Here is a 23,630-nt window from a genome sequence, read left to right as displayed (position 1 = left end):
CTCAGACGATAATATGATACCTGCTTAAGGTATTGGACAATGCAATTTATAGAGAAAGTGGTATTTGAAGAAAATAATAAATCATTTATTGCATTCAAAATTTTTTGTTACGAAAACATAAAACAAATTATTTTTGGTTTGATCATATATAAATTATGCAAATTAAACTAATGTTCGGGGAATAAAATGTTCTTTTTAAATGTTGGGGACAATTTTGCTAGAAATGCTAAAATTTGTGGAATAATTGACATCAAAAGAAATATAACGTTGGAGATATTTGAACCCGAGTCTGTCCGACCAAAAATTGATAATTTTACCACAAGACTACCTTGAAGATTGTTCATACATTTCTAATGTTCCATTTACATTTTGTGCGACTCGAATGTATAAATTTTCTCTACATAAAACAAAGATTGTAAATCATGGGGGCGGGGGCAGGGCAGTTGACAGCGTATGCTGTATCTTTATCCATTTCACTTAAGTTAAATTGAATTAACTAAGGACTAAATCTTAAGTGTGGTGTGCCCACCCAATGCCGAGACGCCACCTCGGTGGGTGGCCCACACACCTCGTGGATGTGTGGTGGGCCACCCGCCGAGGAGGCGTACATATGGTGCGACCACCTCCATTGAAATTTCTCTCCTTTATAGGAGTAAAATATTTTTAAAACAAAAAAGTTACATGTGTGTGTATATAACATATAAACCCGCTAAGGGAAAAGGAAATTGACATTCGAATTCAATTGAATATCTGCATAGAATTTTGTAATGATGTTAAGAGATTATTTGGCCGGCAATGGTGGCAATACATGACTTTATCGCCCAATTTTAATATTAATACAAAGAGTGTCATCTTATTTAACTGAATGTATTTGTCTTGAAGCAGTGTTGGTTCTAAGTTTATAATATTATAATACATATTTGTTTTTATATAATTATACAATTAGTCGTCCAAGAAAGTGATGCATAATTTGATTTGAAATAAAAAAAAAAAAAAAAAAAAAAAAAGAGAGAGAGACACTTTTCTATTTGTCTTGAATCCTTAATTGATTCAACTTTTTAGAGATGTGATGCATTACTTGAAGAGATAAAAAATAAAAAAATAAAAAAATTCCATTTTTCTTTAATGATGGGCAGCACCACCATCACACAAACGGTAGCATTTTTGTTGGAAATCTATAGTTAATGTCCTCTTATTCTCCTTTTTGACCCTATGCACTTTCTTTCTTATTCAAGTGATGGAGTCAAATCTTGAATCCTTAGCTCTCTATGACATGAATTCATTAGTTGATCCTGATACCAGCGAGTTAGATATATTAAATTGAACAAGATTTGACCTTGGAACAAACGTCTCGAATATCTTCGATCATTTTCTATTAGATATGTAATCGAGACCTAACCTTGAAAATAATTGAAATGTGAGCAAAAAATAAAAATAAAATATCTTTGCTGTTATTAGAAAGAGTTAATAAAATACGAAACTCATCATTATTTAATCAAAATATTGTAAGATAGAGATGCTGAAGTACAAATACTATGGACAAACAATAAAAAGACAGGCCAGCAGTCCAACAGAGGCTTACAGCTTGTTTGGATAATCTTAAAACTATGTCAAATTTACTTTTAAGTAAACATTTTGTTTCAAAACACACTTGAATATGTAGCTTTTTTCCTTCTTATTTTTCTATGTAAGAAATGTACCTATTTTGATTTATGAAGCACGAAATTACTTTCAAAATAATTAACATTTTCCCCAACAAAAGAAATTCTTGTTTTAGAACTCACTTATTTACTTATAAGTAAATTTTTTAAGCTTAGCCAAACATCCACTAAGAAGCAAACAAATAGTTCTCTCTGATGATTCAAGTAACCTTCTTTTAACTATATAAAAAAACAAGGATAATATGCAAGCATTATGCAAATTGTTGAGTCATTGACATTATCAAATTAGATGCATTGAATTCTCAAAACTAAAATATTTAATGCAGCAAGTTTCTTAGTTTTGTGTATCAGTCATTGAGTTAGGTTTGTTGCTCTCCATATCATATCCTCAACTCATTTAACAAAGAACAGCAGTTGTGAAAAAAGGATGGCTTCTTTCTCAGTTGAGGATTTTATTGGGAATGGATCTCTGAAAAAAATTCTCCCAAAGCTTCTGGAGGAAGGCTGGGATGATGTCCCAACTCTAAAGGTTATGAATTCCGAGGACATGGATGATCTAGGCATGACTCGACAGCAGAGGGTTAGTTTACCATCAGAATCTTCTTAATCTTATTATTCATGAGAATCTTCCCTTTATAAAGGAATGAAAATGACAGAGTCTATGTATCATTTTTCCATACGTGCAACTAATGCAATTTCAGTGATAAATCTATTTTCCCCTTGTGTTGAATATGTGACCCAAATTACGATGTTGGATCATGTTTTAGTTGAAAATGAGTTATAAAGGGGGATTAAAGTTGATAATTGGAGTTTAGAGTAGCAACGGGACGCCTAGGCGCCAAGAAAAGAATTTTGGATCCGAAACTCAACGTCTGAGCGCCATTGAAAGCGCCAGCCCGCTGCTCACTTTCTGCTTGAGCGCCGCATGGTGCTTGCCTTGCGCTAGGCTGCCACTGTTATTCGGGAAATATTTCTTTCCTTCTATTTGGTTCTTTTTATCCTCTTTCCAACCATAATATATTCTTTTGAATTCTATATATAATCCCAGTTATGTTATAAGTACAGAAAAACTTAACAGAATTTTTATGGATGAATACTTGACAATTATTCATTGGTTTTGGACCCAAATATGAAAGAAAATACACCACCACCTGTATGGATTCTGTACACAGGGAATAATTCATATAATCCACAAATTGTATGACTTGTATGAGTTAGACTATTAAAACACAATATTTCGTATTCGTTCTCCATAATAATAAAATCTTCATTCCTCTGTCAAATTTCTTATGTTCTTCTTACATTGTGATTGCTACTTCATATTTTGTGAAACACCTTGTTATTATCTAATAAGTAGTATTAGCATGCATAACTACTTTGTTAGATTTGTTAAAACCTTGTATCTTTTTTATTAAAGAAATCTAGCACGTCCTTTCTTTTGTCAATTTTCAAAGATATCAAGAATAGTCATCGTTCTAAATGTTGACTCTTTATCCAACCCAAGGATGCGCTAGAAATTAGGTCATACCTGCATGATCGGGGGCTGGTGCAGTACGGAGATAAGCTGGAGTCCTCGGAGAAATGTCTTCCTGAGCTTCTCAGCTTGTCAACTGTGGATCTTTCTTCTCAGTTCGGAATGAAAAGGGGCCATATTGCTCGTTTTATGGACCGAACCAGTGCATGTGGCATAGGTCCTTTACCAGCATCATATTCTCTCCCAGCAAGAAAACGAAGCACTATTCCTTCAAGAAATAATAGCATGTATAAGAGTGAACTTTCATCTGTTAATTCAAGAAAACTGCAAAGTGTGACCAAATCCCCTGGACGAAGCAGTGCAGGTTATGATTTATCCCTAGAGCAATCCAAGGCAAGTTTTAAAATAAAAGATGGACATGTATATAAAGGAATTGTGGCTGCAATGCCTGCAGAACCTAGAGCATGTGGATGTATACAACCTCCTGAAATAGTTGAGAACGTAGCCCCTTATTCCTCGATTGAGAATATCTCGATTCAGAAACTAACTCCAGAATATAAGATTGGAGTGGAGCGTTTGGTGAAAACTAGCACACCTCCGATGAAGGCTTCAGAATTATGGCGTGAGAAACCAGCTATACTCCTCTGCATCCGTCGACCCGGGTACCATTTTTATGAATATACTGCACTTGACATCAACTTACCTTGTTATCTGTGAATTTCATGCTTGGAATATGCCACAAGGCCTATAACCGTACATCACAAACAAAAGGGAATTTGTAAATATTTAGAAAGCAAGATATGTAAATAGGTTTAGCCAACATTTTGAGAACGATTCTTCTGCATATATCTTAGTGGATTTTTGGTCTTGTTATTGAACACGTGTACAAGATATTAGAAGACGAAGAAAATATCAGGAAACATGGATTTTAGAAAGATAAATGGCTATGCATTATATCTTCTTTTGCTGAATATCGAATATGCTATGGCAATGCTCATGTTCGTACTTATTTCGGTAAACAGGTGTATCATGTGCAGAGCCGAAGCCCACCAACTATATACCAAGAAACCCATATTTGATGCACTCGGGGTCCAACTATTTGCAGTACTTCACGAGCATATAGATTCTGAGGTATATTTTTCAACTCACATGATCATGCACGGCAACTGGCTTATGGATGCTCAATTATTTCATTCAATGGTTTCAGGTAAAAGACTTCTGGCCCAGATACTGGGGTGGTGCCATGCTGTTTGACAGAGGCATGGAATTTTTCAAAGCCCTAGGTGGGGGGAAGCTGCTGAAAGATAAGTTCATATCTGGTTTTCTATTCAACCGTAGAGCAATTGCAAATTATAAACGAGCAAAGGCCATGGGAGTGGACCAAAATTTTAAAGGTGAGGGTGAGATAAAAGGTGGCCTCTTCATAGTTGGTAAAGGAAAGAGTGGCATTGCTTACCAGTTCATTGAGAGAAACTTTGGCGATTGGGCACCTACTGCAGAAGTCGTAGAAATCTGTACTCATTTCCAGGTAGTTTTCTAATGCCTTACTGTAACTTCTTTCCTGTACAAAATGAATCATACTGAGCTATATTTTAAGCTCATGCAGAATCAACAGAGAAGTCAGTTTGAGTCGACAAAATCAATTCAAGGAGAAGAGGAGGTTGGTTTCTAAGAAGAAGAGAGTTATTAGGCTTCTGTTTCAGTAACAACGTCGTACTCATTCTGACTTTTAAGTTCTCAAACTCTTTGTAACTATGGGAACAATATACCAATCGCATATTTCATTTGTTGTATGATTTTCTTCTACTTGACATGAATTATTGAGTTGTATCAAAAGGATGCATGATTTGTTTATTTTATCAATTCAAAATGTCCAAGCTAAAGAAAGGTGAATGAATATGTATATTACACTGTTCTAGTTGGATAATAAACCTAACTATTGAATGATCGTCAAACCCACCATATGTTAAATTGTTAGATAGAAAGTAAAAATTGAAAAGATAAAAGTTCAATAAAATGACATCTATGATCTATATCAGTTTCCCTATGTGTACGTTATGATGCTTAAATGATTGCTGCATGTCAATCAGGAATTCGAAGATGATTTATCTGTATTACAATACAAATAAAAGATTATTTTGCAGTTAACTTCTTACAGGTATTAAAGTGAGCTAAATAAACTAGTAACAGTCATATGATAAAATAGACTATAATAAAAAATAAAAAATAAAAAATAAAAAATAAAAATAAAAATTTAAAAATCGAGGTGACATTTTCACACAGAATAGCATAGTTTTAGTTGCAAAAGGAAAATGGAATATCCAAAATGTTTTTCCATCATTATAACTAATGTGCTATCTACCAAAAATTCAATCTTCACAATCAGCTTATCAAACACATAATGTTTCACTCAATTTGATGTTGCAGAAGTTTGTTATAGTAGCACTCATTTATATCTGAACAGAGACTACTATTTCTCTCTCGATTCAGCTTGAGCTGGAGGAACCAGAAATCATACCTTGTCTAGACGAAACCACAATACCGCTAGTGAGAATCTTCATACGAGTAAATAGATGAGCAATTCAGCATCTAGTAAACTGATAACCTTTCATGAGAAACGGATGGAACTTGGCCGATGAACGTCGAATGTATACTTAAACAGGAATACAATATCACAGCTTTAGGCCTTTTTAATGATATATTTGGAGGTTTCAGCATCCTCCATGGTATCTTTAAAATGTTTATGAACCCCAATACCAGAAGTCTCCAAAAGAACATTTTCAGATAAATGGAAACATACAATTTCTCTTACGAAATTCTCTCTGTAGGTGATCTTTGCAATTAATTTAGTTGTATTATGGAAGTTAACTTGTCCACGGAGATTTTTCACTTCTTTTATAGGCACCCAGGAGGAATAAAAAGAAAACCAAATGCAATAACCATTTTTCTCTATGATAGTTCAACATATTGTTTTCAACGGTTCCTCAACATTGTGTAGAACAGAACTCGTGTCTGGAACATATTCCTCCTCTATCATTTTATAGTTTAGTTTCTCCACCCCTTCATATATCTGATCTGAAAATGGACTTGACTTATCATCAGCAGAGAAAATGGGTACTATGTTCTTATTCTTGATCCAACTAAATCCAAGATCCTTTTTCACGTCCTTATCTCTCATTCCTCTCCTTAACTGAGACGCATGAATCGCATGATCCAAGTTTCCCTTTGCAGCATACATGCTAGCAAGCAAAACGAAACCAGCAGAATCATGAGTCTCCAATTCCAGAAGACATTCTGCTGCCCATTTCTCTATTGCCAGGCTACCACAATTTCACAAGAACTCAGTAATATAGCCCATCCAATTGGATCAGGACGACAAAGCATTTTGAGTATGAAAGTTTTTGCTTCTTCTTACAGTTCGATTTGACTCCATAGATCAATCATGCAAGCGTAGTGATCAAGAATTGGCATAACTCCATATTTTTCTGCCATTGATGCCAAATATTTTCACCCTTGCTCCACAAGTCCAGCCCTACTGCAAGCCAAATGAACACCAATAAACATAAATCCACTGGGTTGGAGATCATGAGGTAACATTTCCTCAAATAAACTAATTGTTTCCCTAGCTTTTCCAAACTCTGCATAGCCAAAAACTAATGCACTCGTCTCATTAAACAAAAAATGAGATTCTTCTGTGCTGCCACATTTCCCATACAGTGTTACAATTGCATTAGAAACTGTAATGAAGGAAATTAAGCCAGAAACTAGTGGTTGACCATGAGTTGGGCTCCCTCTTCCAGGCTAGCAAGATTTGCGCTAGAGCTAATCACACTACCTAGAGTAAGATCATCTGACCTAATCCTATCTCTCTGTGTTTCGCAAAAATTCGAACATCATCATCCCTGTACCCATTCTGGCCATAACCCATCACCATTGCAGTCCAAAACACAATTCTTTGTGCATAACCCTCCTAAAAACTTTTCTGCATACTTAATTCTTCAACACTTAAAGAGTACATGTCAACCGGCAAACTGTTCTACAAAATATTATCCACATAATCAGTTTAATTATATAAGCATGAATCTGATTGCCTCCTCTGATTGCCACAAGACCTCCACAAGCAGTAAAGATGCTCCCGAAAGTAAAATGATCCATATCCAATTCAGTGCTTCTTTTGTCAACCCATTCTGTTTTAGCCCTGTGACCATTGTAGTCCAAGTAAAGTAATCGAGTTCTTCTCAAGCATAATCCTACATAAATGCTCAGGCTTTTCCACCTTCCCACATCTCATAAAACCCATAATCATAGTGTCAAATTCCTATCAGGTAACTCATCAAATATGAGTTTTTCCGCACATGTTGAACAAAATTTTGCATACATGTCAGCCAAAGGACTTCCCACAAAAACATATGACTCAAATCCCCATTTCACAATTTGCCCATGAATTCCCCAACCCAAATCAACCCACCCTGTTGGGACCGGTGGAAACAAAACGCAAGAATTGAGATTTACTGGACACCAATTTGAAGTATAATACAAGATCGCAAAATACCACTAACAAGATTAAAGTAAAAGATAGAGGAACGACGAATTTTATTAATATAGAGAGAATTACAACTGGACAGCAATGATCCTTCAATAAAACTGACAGATGAGCCTTGTTTTTATAATACACTTGGTCTAGCCCTTAAAAATGTCCCAAAAAAGGATTGAAATATATAATTCAATTAAACTCCTATTTGAGTCATACTTCTAACAATCTTCACCTTGACTCAAATTCCAGTACAACGAACAAAACTCCTAGATTTCAAATTCGTCTGCAACAAAATGAACTGACCAATCTCCTCAATGCAATAACCAAGCTCTCCATCACCAAACCATCGTCCTCTGCACGACGTCCACAAGCGACACCCGAACCCAAAACCCGAGTTCTCGAAATTCCAGCAAGGAATTACTGTTGACCAAACAGGATCGAAACACACACTGTAGCAGAAATCATACCACATGCTGGATCAGAAAGTCCCTTGGCAATATTGTCACCTTCAATGATTTCTAAAGCATTACAGACATCTCCAAAACTGCATCGACGCTCCATGAGTTCATTGGCATTACAAGAACACAGTGTACCCGCTAAAATTGGTGGCAAAGCGGAATCACCAACACTCCCTTGAGCAAAGTTCTTAACTAACCCAGAGCCAAACCCGAGAGGTACTGTAACAAATTGAATGTCCACCACGGTACTGAACTTGTCCAAATGTCTCTGAACTGGTTCTGCGCTCCCCTGCAAGATGTACAAGTGGGATTTCCTCCGTCCCTCCAATACAACCCGGACACCCCTTCGAACCTTCAAGACTCCACCTCCACCAGAAAATTTGTACCCTTTTTCATCTAAGGTACTCAGTGATATGAGATTCTTTGTCAAGTCTGGAACATGGCGAACCTGATCAAGTATCCTCATTGTTCCATCCTGTAGCCTCAATTTGACCCGATCGATTCCTGCAACCCGACAAGATTGGTTGTTTCCCATGACAATTCCACCTTACTTCACCATTTCATATGTTTGAAATAAAGCCCTATTGGGACACATATGATACGAACAAGTAGAACCCAGAATCCACTCCTCAAGTTTGGATTCTCTGTTAGATTCAGCCAACATCACATCTCTATCATCACAAAAATTTTCAGCAATATTAGTCTCATTCGAATTACCTGATTGCCCCGCATGATTTGGATGTAAATCACCTTTACCCTGCAACTTGTCGCAATCTTTCTTAATGTGTCCTTTCCTCTTGCAGTAATAACAATACACATTGCTGTACCTCACCTTCGATCTATCCTTCCGTCGATCACCATGAGTAACAAGAGCATCCCCACTCCTAGATGTAGGATCTCCAACCAACAGCTCCATCTTCTCCTTTGAGAACAGGGCGTCGTATACATCCTCAATGGATAACGTGTCACGACTATACAGAATAATATCACATAATGACGAAAAAGAATTGGGTAGCTAACACAATAGAACCAAGGCTAGATCCTCTTCATCATATTTTACCTCCAACGTCTCCAAATCTGCAACGATCTCCTTGAACACAGCAAGGTGGTCCTGCAGTGACCCTCCTTTCGCCATGCGATGAGAATACAACCTCTATTTTAGAGTCAGTTTGCTCGTCAAACTCTTTGTCATGCACAACTGCTCCAGTTAGAACCACAAAGCAGTCGCTGTCTTCTCCTTCAAAACATCTTGCAGCAAATTGTTGAATAAATGAAATTGGATTTGCGCTAAAGTCTTCCGATCCTTCCGTTGTTTCTCCTTCATAGACAAGTTTGCTGGCATCCTATCAAAACCTAGCAAAGCATCATCAAGATCCATCTGTGTCAACACAGCTCTCACCTTTACTTGCCACAGCGAAAATCTTGTATTGCAATCCAATAGCTGAATTTCATATTTCAACGAATTCATCCTTGAAAAATTTCAACCAAATCACAAAGAACCTGCAACCTACAACACCCAAAACTGAAAACTTCTGAACTTGCAAGGGGCAAAATTGTGGGCAGTCTAGAACCACAATTTTGCCCAAAACTGAAATTGGACACCACCACAAGGTCCGTCTCGTCATCCTGAGAAAACTGCCTAAAGACACCGTCGCCGGAAAGCCCCTCACGCGCCGCCACGCGCCTTGTCAAAAAGTTCCACCCGCCGGCGACTGTCAGGTCACGCGCCGGCAAACTGTGACCCTTTCTGGACCGTCTCTACCTGCTGAGTCCATTAGTAGTGTTCGTTTCTCCAAAAGGTAAGTAGTTTCACTGAAAAACGCACAAACAGATCCTGTAGAAAATCGAAAAACTGAACAGATTCGTTTTCTGATTTTCTGGTAATTTTTAGGCCAATTTTCGATCAATTTCAGGCCAGAAATCCACCAATAACCCCGCTCTGATACCACTTGTTAGGACCGGTGAAAACGAAACGCAATAATTGAGATTTAATGGACATCAATTTGAAGTATAATACAAGATCGCAAAATACCACGAACAAGATTAAAGTAAAAGATGAATTAAGCAGAGGAACGACGAATTTTATTAATATGGAGAGAATTACAACTGGATAGCAATGCTGCTTCAATAAAACTGACCGAGTTGCCTTGTATTTATAGTACAATTGGTCTAGTCCTAAAAAAGTCCCAAAAAAGGTAGAAATATATAATTCAAGTAGACTCCTATTTGAGTCACACTTCTAACACACCCCTTGTTTGCCAACATTATAATCATAGTAGAAAGCGTAATTCTATTCAAATTCACCAACCCATTTCTCAACATCAACTTATGAGCCTCCAAAACCTTATCACTCAATCCAGAATTCAAGTAACCCGAAATAATCAAGTTCCCAATCTTTCTTTGGAATAAAAATAAATACCTCGCATATTTATAAAATCTTCAGATTTCGAGTAAGCAGAGAGAATGGTGTTCCAGGAAAAGAGGTTTGGTTTGGGTATTTGATCGAACATATGGGGTGCATACTTCATCTGTTCAACTTATAATACCCATTTATGAGGTTGTTCAGCAACAAGTTTCTGGGTTTGTTACGGTTTCGATTATGCTTGCCTGTATCTTTTTTGCTTGGTATAGATTACGAGTTTCGCAGCATGTTTCAGTAGTAAACAATAGTGGTTGTAAACGTGAGTTATTGTGCTTGTCGAAAGGGAGTTTCTGTGGGAGAGTAAGTGGATCATATATTACGTTAGCTTCATTAAAGCTGAGGTTGTAGCAAGGGCAATGAAGGCAGCTGCGGAGGAAATTGTATCAACGAGGATTCAACAGTATCTTACCCTGGGCCGGGAATTTTTAGTGGCTGGCCTAATTATAAAATGTTGCCCTTTTGTGTAATAAAAAATATATTATAAAAATATAATTCAATAGTATCATTTCATCCCAAAAATATGACATTTAAAAATTTGTTTATTTTTTTACATACTGTTAATAAAAAAATTAAAAAAAAATAAAATAAAATAAAAAAAAATATATATATATATATATATAACTAAAATTCAAAAGCATTCTTCAAACTTCATCAAAATTCATGTCTTCAATAGAGAATCATCCAAACTACTAACCTCTTGGTATAATTTCACATGAGCAAACTTTGAAATCAAAAATAGCAAGTACCATGTGTAAATCTTGAAATGCGACAAATCATTTAAAAATATTTGTTCTCACATTTTTAGAAACAAACTCACTAATTAAACTTTTTGTAATCAATATGTTTTAGCAAATCTTTTTCAATAAATATCAAAACTAGCGCATTCAATCGTTTCTATAACATGGTTGATCGCAAATAAGATTTTAATAACTTTAGTTTTGAAGAATATTTTTTGATAAATGCAACAGTAATAATAATTATCAATACTACTATATAAGGAAGAAATATATTCAAAAAGCAATCTAATATTCTCAAATAAGTCAATATATCAAAAACTATTTTTGTTTGTTTTGGTAATAAAAAAAATCGCAAAAATTGAATGTAATCAACTATCAGTTATCACCTAACAAAAACTTACCATTCTAGAACCATAATAATAATAATAATAATAATAATAATAATAATAATAATAATAATCATCATCATCATCATCATCATCATCATGAAATAACAATTCACAAGTGGACTCGTTCTTGTGACCTGGTTAATCACTAATAAGATTTTAATAGCTTTAGTTTTGAAGAACATTTTACGAAAAATGCAACAATAAAAATAATTGTCAATTGTATTCTATAAGCAATAAATATATTCGAAAAGCAATTCAATTTTCTCAAATAAGTCAATATATCAAAAGCTAATTTGTTTCTTTTGGTAAAAAAAATTCACAAAAAATTGAATGTAATCAACTATCAGTTATCACCCAACAAAAACTTACTCTTCTAAAAATAAAAAATAATAAAATCATGAAATAGCAATTTACAAGTGGACAACGGGCTCCAACAAATAGATTGTACTATTATATAGTAAGTAATAAAGATTGACAATAAAGTTTCTTCTCTTCTTCATTTGATTATTCTTCATGGGTTAAAAGATGAGAATGAGAAAACTGATAAAAAGGGATATAGTATTAGCCTTTCACTCTCCATTATGATCATTTGAATTTTGGGCTATTTATTTTCTGTTTAGGTTAGTAATTGATTAATGAAGAAAATTGGACATTTGATATTAGGACCGGTGAAATAGACAATTTATAATATTTTTTGAAAGCAAGATAGTTTAAATTATAAATTTTTATTTTTAATATATGTTAAATTAAACATTTATTTTCAATAATATGTTAAATTAAACAAATATTAACATAATATAATTTTTTTTTTACTCTTTTTTCATAAATATTGTGTCCTTTAACTTAATATAATAATAAAAAATTTAAATCTAAAAATTAATAAAACAATATGTACCATTATAAATATGTACTTCTACATATATATAGACCTAAAAAAAATAAAAATTTGGTGCCCCTTTAATACTAAGGCCTTGTGCTGTCGCTCAACTTACACGCCCTCAAGGTCGCCTCTGATCTTACCCAAGTGCCGAGCATTTATAAGCTCTTTAGACATTTTCTGTTTTACTGGCAAGTTTTAAAAGCACATCCTTTCTTAGGAGATTCTTGTCGTGGATAGAATAATTAGGGTCAGTGAGCAGAACGAGAAAAGGGCTCGGCAAATAATACCAGGTGGTCGAAAAAGCGTGCTCCTTTCAGATAAGACGTACCAAAGGCTATCCTCGACCTTCTTTTCCGATGCAAATCAAATTTCGATCTCCAAAAGCGTAGAATATTGATTTATTTGAGCCGCCCAACACGAAAAATTGGGTCATTTTGGACGTCGATCTTGCAAAGAGATGACATGTAATAATTTCACTGTATATTACATTGCTCGTGAAAGATTTGCATTTGTAGGATTATAAGCACTTTGTGAAGCTCCTGCTACAAGTCAATTTTAAAGGTGAATTTTTTCCAAAATGATTGTACAATTTCATATCATTGCCAGTTTTCGGGTGATTATACAAGTCAATTTTAAAGGTAACTTTTACCAAAAGTGGTTGTACAGTTTCATATCAGTGCTAGTTTTCGAGTAATAAAATAAAGTGAATCCATACTTGTCTCATTGTATGACTCTAAATATACGTTACGTTGATTGTAATATTTAAGTTTTGTGTCATTGCGTGTTTTTGGGCGATAAAATGTCCCCGAATTCATAATGAGCTTCTTGAAAAGACTCTAATGGTATGTTAGATCCCTTGTGATAAACATATTAGGGATTTATAAGTACTTTGAACACTTCAATTTTAAATGTGAATTCTATCCAAAATAAATATTACATGTTGCAAAAGAGCAAGCGCCATTTTCTTGATACCCTCCTTGCGGACGGGACAATATGAAAAGGGTAACTTCTAGTAAAAATTCGATTTGGTCAAGTTCAAAAGTGGTTGTTACACTTGTATGAAGATGAGAGTGTGTCAAGGCTAGGGGCAATGGCCAAGCCTATTGGTTGAATCGTACACTTTGAACAATAAGCTTTGCTTGCCTTTGTACACTTCTAGTGCTCATAGCAAATCAAAATGCAATTACTCAGCAAAATACTTCTGAAACTAAAGAAATTTGTATTTATTTTCATTTGTTCTCACCTCATTAGAAAATTCTTCGTCTTCTCATTATACAAGAACAAATCATGATATCCAATTGCATTTTAATCATAAAAAGAATATTCGGCATTTTTTCCTCTGCTGCTTCTGAAGATAAACTTTCATTCTTATTAATCTTATGCTCTCGTTCATGGAGCTAGTTTTAACTATGAACTCGGCATAGGACATGATTCTTGAATAAGAAGCTGCTCTGTATAGTAACTGGCAAATGTTCAAGGCGCAGGAATACAGCAATTAAGCTTGGAACTTCAAGACGGGGCTTGTAATCTATAATGTGTTGTCCCAGAAAAGCTCTTGGAGAAGAATTCTATTGTGGGCTCATGAGCAAAGGGAGTGAAATAAATTTCTCTCGCGATATGATAGACCTCAGACAAAGGTTCGAGGCATGGAAATACAAATTCTAATGAAAGCTATTAGAGTTCGGATTTCAAGTGGCCTGCAAATGCAGCAAAGTAAAGACAGCAATCAGCTTAATATCTTTGAGCTACTCGAGATATTTTATGAGAATATACCGCCAAAGTTTTGACCGTTAAGATGATCATTTGAAGTGAATCCCATCTGAATAATGTTGCATAATTCATCTTCCCATGCACAGTGTACCTATGTTCGACAACATTTTAAATAAATCATACTTTTCCAGTCCTTACGAGGCCAGACATTTGAAATTCTAATTTGAAAAACATTTAAGAAGCTTACCTGAGATGTAGACTCTTTGAATCTTCCACCAACAGTAGTTAACTGGGGATTGACCGATCCCTGAAGTGGACCTGAAAAGCTTCCTAAGCCAGGAAGAACTGCTTGGATTATTCCAGTTTGCGACTGATGCAATGGAGGATAAGGCATAGTCACACACGATGAAAAAGCCAATGAAGATGGTGGACCAGCTCGTGGCTGAAGGATTTGTTGGAAAATATTAGTTGTACCGTGGCATTAAAAAAGAGTAACAGTTTTGCAGATAAACAAGCATCAAGTGCTGCTCGGATGAACGAGGATTTCTTACTTCTTTGGCTAGTAGCCCTTCAATGTTGAAGTCCAGCCGAGGATTTACCGTTGAAAGCTTCATTGAAAGGAACTGAAAAGTCATAGATAAATACTTGCATCAACAATCTATGTCTAATAAACACAAAATTCAAAATCAAAGGGTAAAGCATGACAGATTCCATTTCCCCCCCCCCCCCCCCCCCTTTGTGGGCAGGGATAAGAATCAGCTTGGCAAGTTACGTTGTGAAAACGAAAGATAAGGCTTGGATTTATCTCTGGTTTCTTAGAAGATGCATGAATAGGGAGACAGTTCACCTATTCAAGATCCCCTGACAAAATTTCCAAGAAAAATAGACTATGAATGGTACCCAAAACCTTGTTACTTATGCCATATGATTCAGAAAACAGGAGAAAAAATGAAGCATTAATTCACAATTTGCGTACCTCAACCTGTCGTTGAAGTGATTGTACGTAATTAATAATTTCATCTAGCATAACTGCTTTTCCAGTGACCTGCAAAAACAAAACTGATTTTTATTAAATGAACTAAAGTGGAGAAACAAATGAAAGTAAGCATATAATCAGCCATTAATTTAACGAACCTTGCTGCAACCAGGTACAAGATCCTGAAGAAACTTCATTCTTTCACTAATTTTTTCCCTCCTTACCTACGACAGAAATCAATTGTCTTAACTCCAAACCAGAGAAAATGTTACTTACTGCAGCCTATTAATAAACTCTCACAAATATCTCACTCTTTCTGCAAGACTGTGGCTATTTATTGCTTGACCTCTTCTAGCTCTAACATGTATGTATTCTTCTTTTGGTAGATCTGACCCTTGAGATCCCGGCTTATCATGTTTGCCACAAGGCTTACTCGATGCTCGATTTTGATACCCCTGCTGTTGAATTTCAGCATGGTCCATCGCAGTTTCATTTGCCGCCTGTCTGCTTCCGTTGTTACTCTGAGACAAAAACCGAGAGAGATCAGTAAATAAAGGTTAATAGTGGACATAAGGGATATGAAGCACCAAATTGATAGGATGAATGTGCAACCGGTCCGTGTCCAACCTGTCCGGTTCTCTTCCTTTTCTTAGAGCCAAGTTCTTTAGCAGAAGATTCCCCAGCGTCATCCTCCAACTCCCCTTGAATGCCGCTGCCACTAAATTCAGCCTCAGCAAACTCGTGAGCCGACAAACCAATGCCAAAAATCGCTTCATCGTGAGAACTAGGAAAGTGCTCGATCATTTTGTCATTCTTGATTGAGCTCCCTTCAGTTCCTTGCTCAACTGGTAGAGGAACCTCCATGGAACGTTCAATCGCATTCATTTCATGAGTCTGAGTTTGCATAACTGGCAGTGATTTGGATCCCTTACCTGCAAGAACCTCCAGTGGCCCTTCCGATGCCAAATCTCGAGTGTAAGGATTCAGAGATTCAGACATTCTAAAAGGGTTCATCATATCAACAAAATTTCCTCCACCGAAGCAAGAAAACCTGGCAGCTCTTTCGATGAAACCTGAATCAGCCGGTAAGTGAGGCAAGCTCGAAGGAAGTATCACTGGAAAGTCCCGTAAAAACGTACTCTCTCTCAGGATTGCATTAGGTCTTACAGGAATAATACTGCTAGTCCCGTTACCCAATGTGTTTGAAGTGCTAGTATTATTTTCGACAATCATGTCACAATAGCCTAGACTCTGCCCACTGACGGGCTGGTTCCAAATGGGAGGACAAATCGAATCTGCCATGGAGTTGGAGGAACAAGCCGAAGACTCGACATTTGAATTGCTTGTGGGATTGATTACAATGGATGTATTTGTTAAATTATTTATATTCAATTGCCATTGTGAAGACATAATTTTCGGCTCGATACTAGCATCCTCTCCGGCCATGTCCATCAACAAGAATTGAGAAACAACCCCCAGAAGAACAAGAAAAACTCTTTCTTGAAGTTTTCTATGGAGGATAAAGAAACGCCCTAATGAAAAAGCAAATTAGAAATCACTATAAAGAGCCCCAAATTTTTATTCTTACTCTAACGTAAAACAGGAGGGTCCAAAAATCGGTAAAAATTTGAAATCAATCAGATAATAGACACTAAGAACAGTAGATTAAACTGAAATTCTGAAACGGTTGAATTAGCCACTCAGAGACGGCTGAAAAGGGACCTTTATGGCTCGGCTGAAGCAAAACGAAATGCAGAGCCATTCCAAAAAAAATTCCACTGAAATTTAAGCAGTCCTTCAAAGGTTAAAGAATCAATGGCCATAATTTCCCAAGAAAAGACAAGTTCAGTAAATAAAAATCAATTTCATCATCATAAATACTACACTGATTCAAAACCCTTGTCAGATGAACACAGTGAATACTCTGAAAACATAAACTAAAAGTGGCAAAAAAGGAAAGGTCCCATTTTCAGATTGTCTGTTTCAGTTTCTCTACCGTACTTGTGAGGAAAAACCCACAAGAAAAAAGGCTTTATTTTCTTGAATTTTGGCTGTGGGTTGGTTGTTCGAAGTTCAACTGTCTAGAAAGCAGTAAAGATGGAGAGAGAAAACAGAGTTTAGAAAGAGCGAATGGGTGATTTGATTAGGAGTGAAAACGAAAGCTTAACGAGAAAGGCGTTGCACCCATACCCACGCCTCTGCGTCAAAAAGTGAGCCCTGATGATTAAAACCAGTAACCACCGGCATTGCTACCTGCTAAAAATATTGGAAACCACTATTTTTTTTTATGAAAATTTTTTAAGAATATTCAATTTTAAGTGTATGAGTTCAAAAGTATCCACTCATTTGAATTTAATGTCAATTTATCTATCATTTCCTTAATGAAAAGTTATATTTTGAAATGGTATTCTCGACATTTTAAATGTCGTTCATGACATTTGATTTTTTTTTATCAATTTGTCACGAAGTTTGAAAAGTGACTTTTATGAGAAGTTATATTAAAATAATATTTCTCAACATTTCATATGTCATTCTCGATATTTGAACACTGTTTCATTTGTGTAGAATGACATTTCATTTTGAACATAACATTTCTCTACATTTAAAAATGTCGTTCTCGACATTTCCGAATCAATGAAAAACATAGTATTTATTGTGATTTGACATGTATACTTTTTGAAATAAATATGACATGTTATGTTTCAAAATTTTATTGGTCAATAACAATATTGTAAAAATGTCCATTTTTTTGTCTTAGTGTGAAATTATAAATTGTTAATAAAGGTATTTTGGTCTAAATTCTTCCAAATTAGACATTTTTGCAATGATGAACATTTTTACAAATAACTAGGTAAAAATAGACATTTTGTGAAATTTCCTCTTTTTTTATACATCATTTTTTTATGGGTGATTATATGGACATAATAATTTTTATTTGTTACATTTTAATAGTAATTAAACTCTTCTATTTTTGCTTATTATAGCAATTATTTTCTTAATTTTTTTCGTCGAATTCTTATTTTCAACTTTTGATTAATTAGTACGTCTTGTCTTTGATGATAATTTATATAAAATAATTTGTTTTCATTCTTTGAAATAAGGGGGAAAATATTTTTTTGAACTTATTTATTTATTTTTTTAAAAAAAATATGATTGAAAAATAAATTGTTTTACACTATTTCAATAGATTTTTGAACATAAAACTGTTATAAAAAATAAAATATGTTAACTAATTGAAAGTTTGAGGATAATAATGACATAAGAATCGTTACGAACATAAGTACTATAATGATCAAAGAGTAAGAACCTTAAATACAATAAAAATGTAGTGCAAGAGATAAAAAGTGTAGTGTGATTATAATTACTCTTCTTATATATCTATCCACTTTACAACAAAAAAAAAAAGGAAAAAGGAAAAAATAATTATATATTACATTTTTAACTTCATGCATATTTACTTAAATAAACAAGAATAAAACAAAATAAAATTTATCAATATAAAGGGCTCAAAAGTATTTAATGAATTAAACATCCATTGATATATTCATTAAATACTTTTGAGCCTTTTATATTGATAAATTTTATTTTGTTTTATTCTTATTTATTTAAACAAAAATACTAGATCAAATCAAACCAAATCGCTCTATTCAATCAACTCTATCTAAGTTTTAAATAGTTTTATTACAAGAATCAAGAATTGAATGGTTTGTAATTCTAGCACTCGAAATCGAAAAAGCATAGAGAACAAAACTTTTATTTATCTTCAAGTATTGAGGCTGGAGTCACTCGAAGAATTACTCGTTAAACGCAAATCGTGTCCAATGTTCTTTATTTCTAAGAGAAGAATTAACATGTCTTGCTGAAATTCATGCAATGAATATTTCAAAAATTGTAGCATTTGTTCAAGAATTCAAATGAATTTTTTTTATGAACCGACCTGGAGCAAACGAAACTAAGCGGTTTGGTTCAATTCTAACATTTAGAATCATTATTTCACTTACGAGATTCTTACTAATTCTCGATTTGATACAATTCTCTTTATAAACTTAACCAATATCTCTGTTTGGTCTATACTAAAATCTACTAAAAAAAATTCAAACAAAATTAACAATTGATTTAACCACATATTTTATGGGATTCATAATTTTTTATGTAAATTGAAATCAGACTTTTAGTATTTTAATAAAAATTGATGAAAAGTGTGTGTACTTGAAAAGTTTTGAATCTATAAAATATGTAAATAAAATTAATTGTTGATTTATAAATTTGAAATTTTTAATAGATTTTAATTTATACCAAATGAACGCTAGACGGACCGCACCCTCTTCCTCTTAAAATGTGCAACACACTTTCATCTAGTATGGTAGTCAATCATGTCGGGGTGTCAGAATTATATTGACACTCCAGCTGACCTGCACTCACAGTCGACGTTGGTGGGGTGTCATTTTTTACATTTTTTATTTACATGAGTTCGGCACGGGACCCATGTCAATGTGAGGATCGGTTATCTAGGTGGGCAAAATTTATCTGGCACGCTGGCTTTATTCGTATGGTAGCACATTAGAGTACGGGCATACAGACACGCTTTTAACGTCGAGTTCAACCACTGTACCATAATAACAGTACCGTTCATGTTTACCTACCAAATAAGATCCAAATCGTGTGTGACTGAAACTTTTATTTAGCTGGCAAGAGAATTATACTTCCAGCTTCTCCACAGTCAAGTTGACAGATACTTGATCTTAATAGTATCTCATAGAAAAAGTAATCTAATCCGACGGCTTAGATTTTCATTCCCATTTAGTGTTGACTGACAACCCCTTTTGAAAGAGGAAATCAATTTAATACTGTTGCTAATCTGTCTATGGACTGTGCCTTTCTCTTATTCTTATGTAATTATTAGTTGGCCTCGGGACTTGTAATCACGGAGAATCTCCCCCCTGCTTTGCTTTACAATTTCCTAATACCAAATGCTTAATTAATAAACCTTTGGTTAAAATGTAAGAAGGGGCAAAATTGGTAGTTTGAAAATGTCAAAAACTTGCGTAACTTCATTAAAACTTTGAATCTTTCAACTTTAATATTGCAAATTGATGATTATGATAACTTCTATAAGTCGTTAGAACATGTTTCATCGAAAAAGCAATTATAAGAGACTATATAAAGATAGAGCGACAAAATTCGAAAATCCGTCTAAATTGGAATTTATGAGAAGAATTTTCAATAGAATTGGAGAACGTAATGAGTTTGTTTGCATGTTGTACATGAAAAATCAAGTTAATTAGGATTTCAGATCACTCAAAAATGTAGAGAATTGAGAGAGAATCATCATATGCAAGTTTTGACCGTAAAACAAGTTGAGGAAATATTCAGCACTTTCAGTTGTTAAAATAGTAAATTGCACAATTATATATGTCTCGTTGAACTGAATCCAATAAGGTTAACACATGAAAAAATTATATCATTTAAAAAGGATTGTAGATTGACTGTGGCGATAACTCGGTCGCACTTGTAGTGATAGTTTATAGTGGAGTGGAAGACATTCTTTAATTTTCATTCTTTGTGTTTATGGTGTGTTTCTTAAATACAATTACAAAATTATTCTTTTAATAATATTTTATCATGTTACTCAAATAATAGTGTAAAAATTGTCTTTTAGGATGAATCCTGATTATTACTCTAAGGTTGAGGATAGAAATATCACAAAATAAATGTTGGGTTACAAAATGCAATGAGAGTCAAAGATCAGGGACCAGTACTGTAATTTACCCTAATAAGAGGTGAAAATGGTATGTATTAGTTGAGATCTGCTACACATAGTTAATTATCCAACTTGCTATTTACCAATGATTCATCGAGACATTATTTTACACATATTTTTAAGTATAAGTCACAGTAAGAGAAAAACTCGACATGTTAAATTAAATCGATGTGTCAATGTATTATAGGGTTGACAACAAATTGGACGGTCGATTTTCAGCAGCAGATTTCAACTCTACGTTGGGTTGGTTCTTCTTGTGTAAAAGATAACTTCTACACATTTCAAATGAATTAAAATAAAAATGGCTTAATATTTAAATATTATATTATTATGTCGTATTTAATATTAAGTATCAAATATATTCTGAGCTCAAGGTGATATAGATTTCTCTTAATATCTCAGATTAAAATTAATTATAGATTAAAATTTTATATTTAATCCTCGCCAAAGCCGAAGTATAATATTGTCAAGAAATTCAAGGAATCAAGCGTTGACGTGTGGAATTTGCTCGTTTTACGAGAAGCAATTGATTGGAGTCGTACATGTAAAATGTTAAAAATGAACAAGTAGTAATAAATAATATGAAAGTGATAGTTGGTTCTTGGTTGGCTGGCATGGCTCTTCTTTTTGGAAAGCTAAAAATAATAGTAGAATACCAAATCCTCATAAGCAACATGGATTCGACTTTGCTTTGGGAAGAGAGGGAGGGATCATGAACGGAACTAGAATTGCATTCTAAGACAATTAAGATTTATAATTCAACTTGATATAGACGTTTGAAGTGAGTTAAATTTTAAAATGAGCTTTAGAATTTCATAACAATAGTTAGAAGTTATACAGTAGTTTACCAAAACAACAATCAATTGTTGGTACGAGAGGATGATCAGAAATAATGTCTAAACTCCTACGAGAGATTTACCTTTCTTCCCATCCGTTCGGGGTACTCTAAAGGCTGTACAATTTTTAGAGCCAGTTGACAATCATCTAGTTAGCCCCGCTCTTTGATGGATATCGTTCGATTTTTTTTGACTATTCTCTTTCACATACACAATCCTTAAAGATTTACATCAAAAAAATTAAAATTAGATTTTTATCGATTTTTGATAAAAGTTGATGAAATGTGTATTTGAAATACTGTGAATTCCATGAAATGTGTGATTCAAATTAATTGTTGACTTTGATTTAGATAAAAATTTAAGTTTTAATTTCTATCAAACAATAAATAGATTAAACACGTCTATTGCCAGGGTAGAAAGTAATTTTGTTAATTATGTCCTAACAATCCACTTGAACACTTTGCCATTTTTTCTTTTAGATGATACATTTAAAAATTGGAGAAATATAGTTCTTGGGGAAAATTGTAGTAGCGGTTCCAAACCTTTTCAATTTTTGCAGACTTTATTCAAATTTTCATTTTGTGCCACTCATAGTTTCAAACCTTTCCAAAATATGCACCTAAAGTCCAAATAGATCCGTTAGTTGACCAGATTAGTTAAAATTGATTACATTTTGACCAAATTAGAAAGGAAAATTGGTATATTTAGATTTTTTTTTTCAAATTATTAAACAATTACAACAACAATTAAAAAACTGTTCTTGGATTCAAATCAGAAATTGGCTCTATTGATTGAGGAATTGGTGCAATTGAAGCATGACCCATAGTTATACCAACATCAATTGAGGGTTAAGTGCTAGAATTGATGATTTGGAGCCTTGTTAAATAATTAATTGAAAGGGAATGAACCAAAATTTCCTGTACATGAACTGTCAATTCTGGTTCTTCTACATTAAGAAAAATTGATGATGACCCATGGTACCAGGAGATGCACCTTGATGAGGTGGACCTAGGATAGTGGGCCACGATCATGGGTTGCACAGTTGGTGTCGAAATTAACGTTTGAACAGTTCGATTTCGTTGTTTGAAGAATTGACTGTAGATTTGGATTTACAGCTTTGTTTGATGGTACATGGGTATCAGTAAGTGCATATTGAGGTGCTTGGTCGACATGGAGGGTGGGCTTGACATGGGTGTCGCCAGAGGTGAGGATTCTAGTCATTTTTGGGTGCATGGGCAACCTGTTTTAAGTCGAATTTTCAGCCAAATTCGTCGAAGTTATGGTTGGTCGTTGGATGGGTTGTGAAGAGGGAGGTGAAAGCTTTCCGATGGTATGGATATCCGGTGGTATGGGCGATGGTTTGTCGGCGTTTGAGTGATTCAAAATAGGCGGCTTCATCGGGTGAGTGGGGCAAATTTCTTTCTTTTCTTTTTTTAAATTGTTGTAATTGTTTAATAATTTGGGAAAATGTAAATATACTCAAATTTGATTAAAATTTGACTAATCTAGTCAACTAATGGCCTATCCATTTGAACCTCAGGTACATATTTTTGAAAGATTTGGGACTATGAGTGGCACAAAATAAAAGTTTGGGTAAAGTCTGCAAAAATTGAAAAAGGTTTGGGACCGCCATTGTAATTTTCCCTATTTCTTGTTTATTTATCCATGTTTTTCCATGCTACTACAAAATAATAACTAAATTGGATTAAAATCAAGCTTAGAAAGTATCCATAAAATGTCATACCAAAAAATCTCAATCAATGAGATCCAGCTCTTATACGAATTATTATCT

General features: G+C 34.3%; 2 protein-coding genes and 1 pseudogene across 2 annotated transcripts; 1 reads left to right on the top strand and 2 right to left on the bottom strand.

Annotated features, from left to right (window-relative positions):
- The first annotated feature begins 1,951 nt into the window (after positions 1-1,951).
- On the top strand, positions 1,952-4,998 carry LOC111395922. Its single transcript, XM_023022153.1, has 5 exons — positions 1,952-2,241; positions 3,166-3,797; positions 4,158-4,266; positions 4,343-4,663; positions 4,742-4,998. Exons 1-5 carry the CDS (start codon positions 2,089-2,091, stop codon positions 4,805-4,807), a joined length of 1,281 nt encoding a protein of 426 aa, XP_022877921.1. The 5' UTR covers positions 1,952-2,088; the 3' UTR covers positions 4,808-4,998.
- Positions 4,999-5,413: 415 nt separating this feature from the next.
- On the bottom strand, positions 5,414-10,977 carry LOC111395930 (annotated as a pseudogene).
- Positions 10,978-13,754: 2,777 nt separating this feature from the next.
- Positions 13,755-17,480, bottom strand: LOC111395916 (transcription factor bHLH49-like). The gene is made up of 8 exons (XM_023022141.1): positions 15,869-17,480; positions 15,553-15,762; positions 15,400-15,465; positions 15,242-15,310; positions 14,817-14,888; positions 14,513-14,707; positions 14,329-14,416; positions 13,755-14,252 (listed from the first exon to the last, which is right to left on the bottom strand). The coding sequence occupies exons 1-8, from the start codon at positions 16,691-16,693 to the stop codon at positions 14,230-14,232; spliced, it is 1,548 nt and encodes a 515-aa protein (XP_022877909.1). The 5' UTR covers positions 16,694-17,480; the 3' UTR covers positions 13,755-14,229.
- Between the last annotated feature and the right edge of the window lie 6,150 nt (positions 17,481-23,630).

This window comes from Olea europaea, chromosome 1, assembly GCF_002742605.1.
Source record: "Olea europaea var. sylvestris chromosome 1, O_europaea_v1, whole genome shotgun sequence".
NCBI lineage: Eukaryota > Viridiplantae > Streptophyta > Magnoliopsida > Lamiales > Oleaceae > Olea > Olea europaea.
This window is presented reverse-complemented; position numbering and strand designations above follow the sequence as displayed.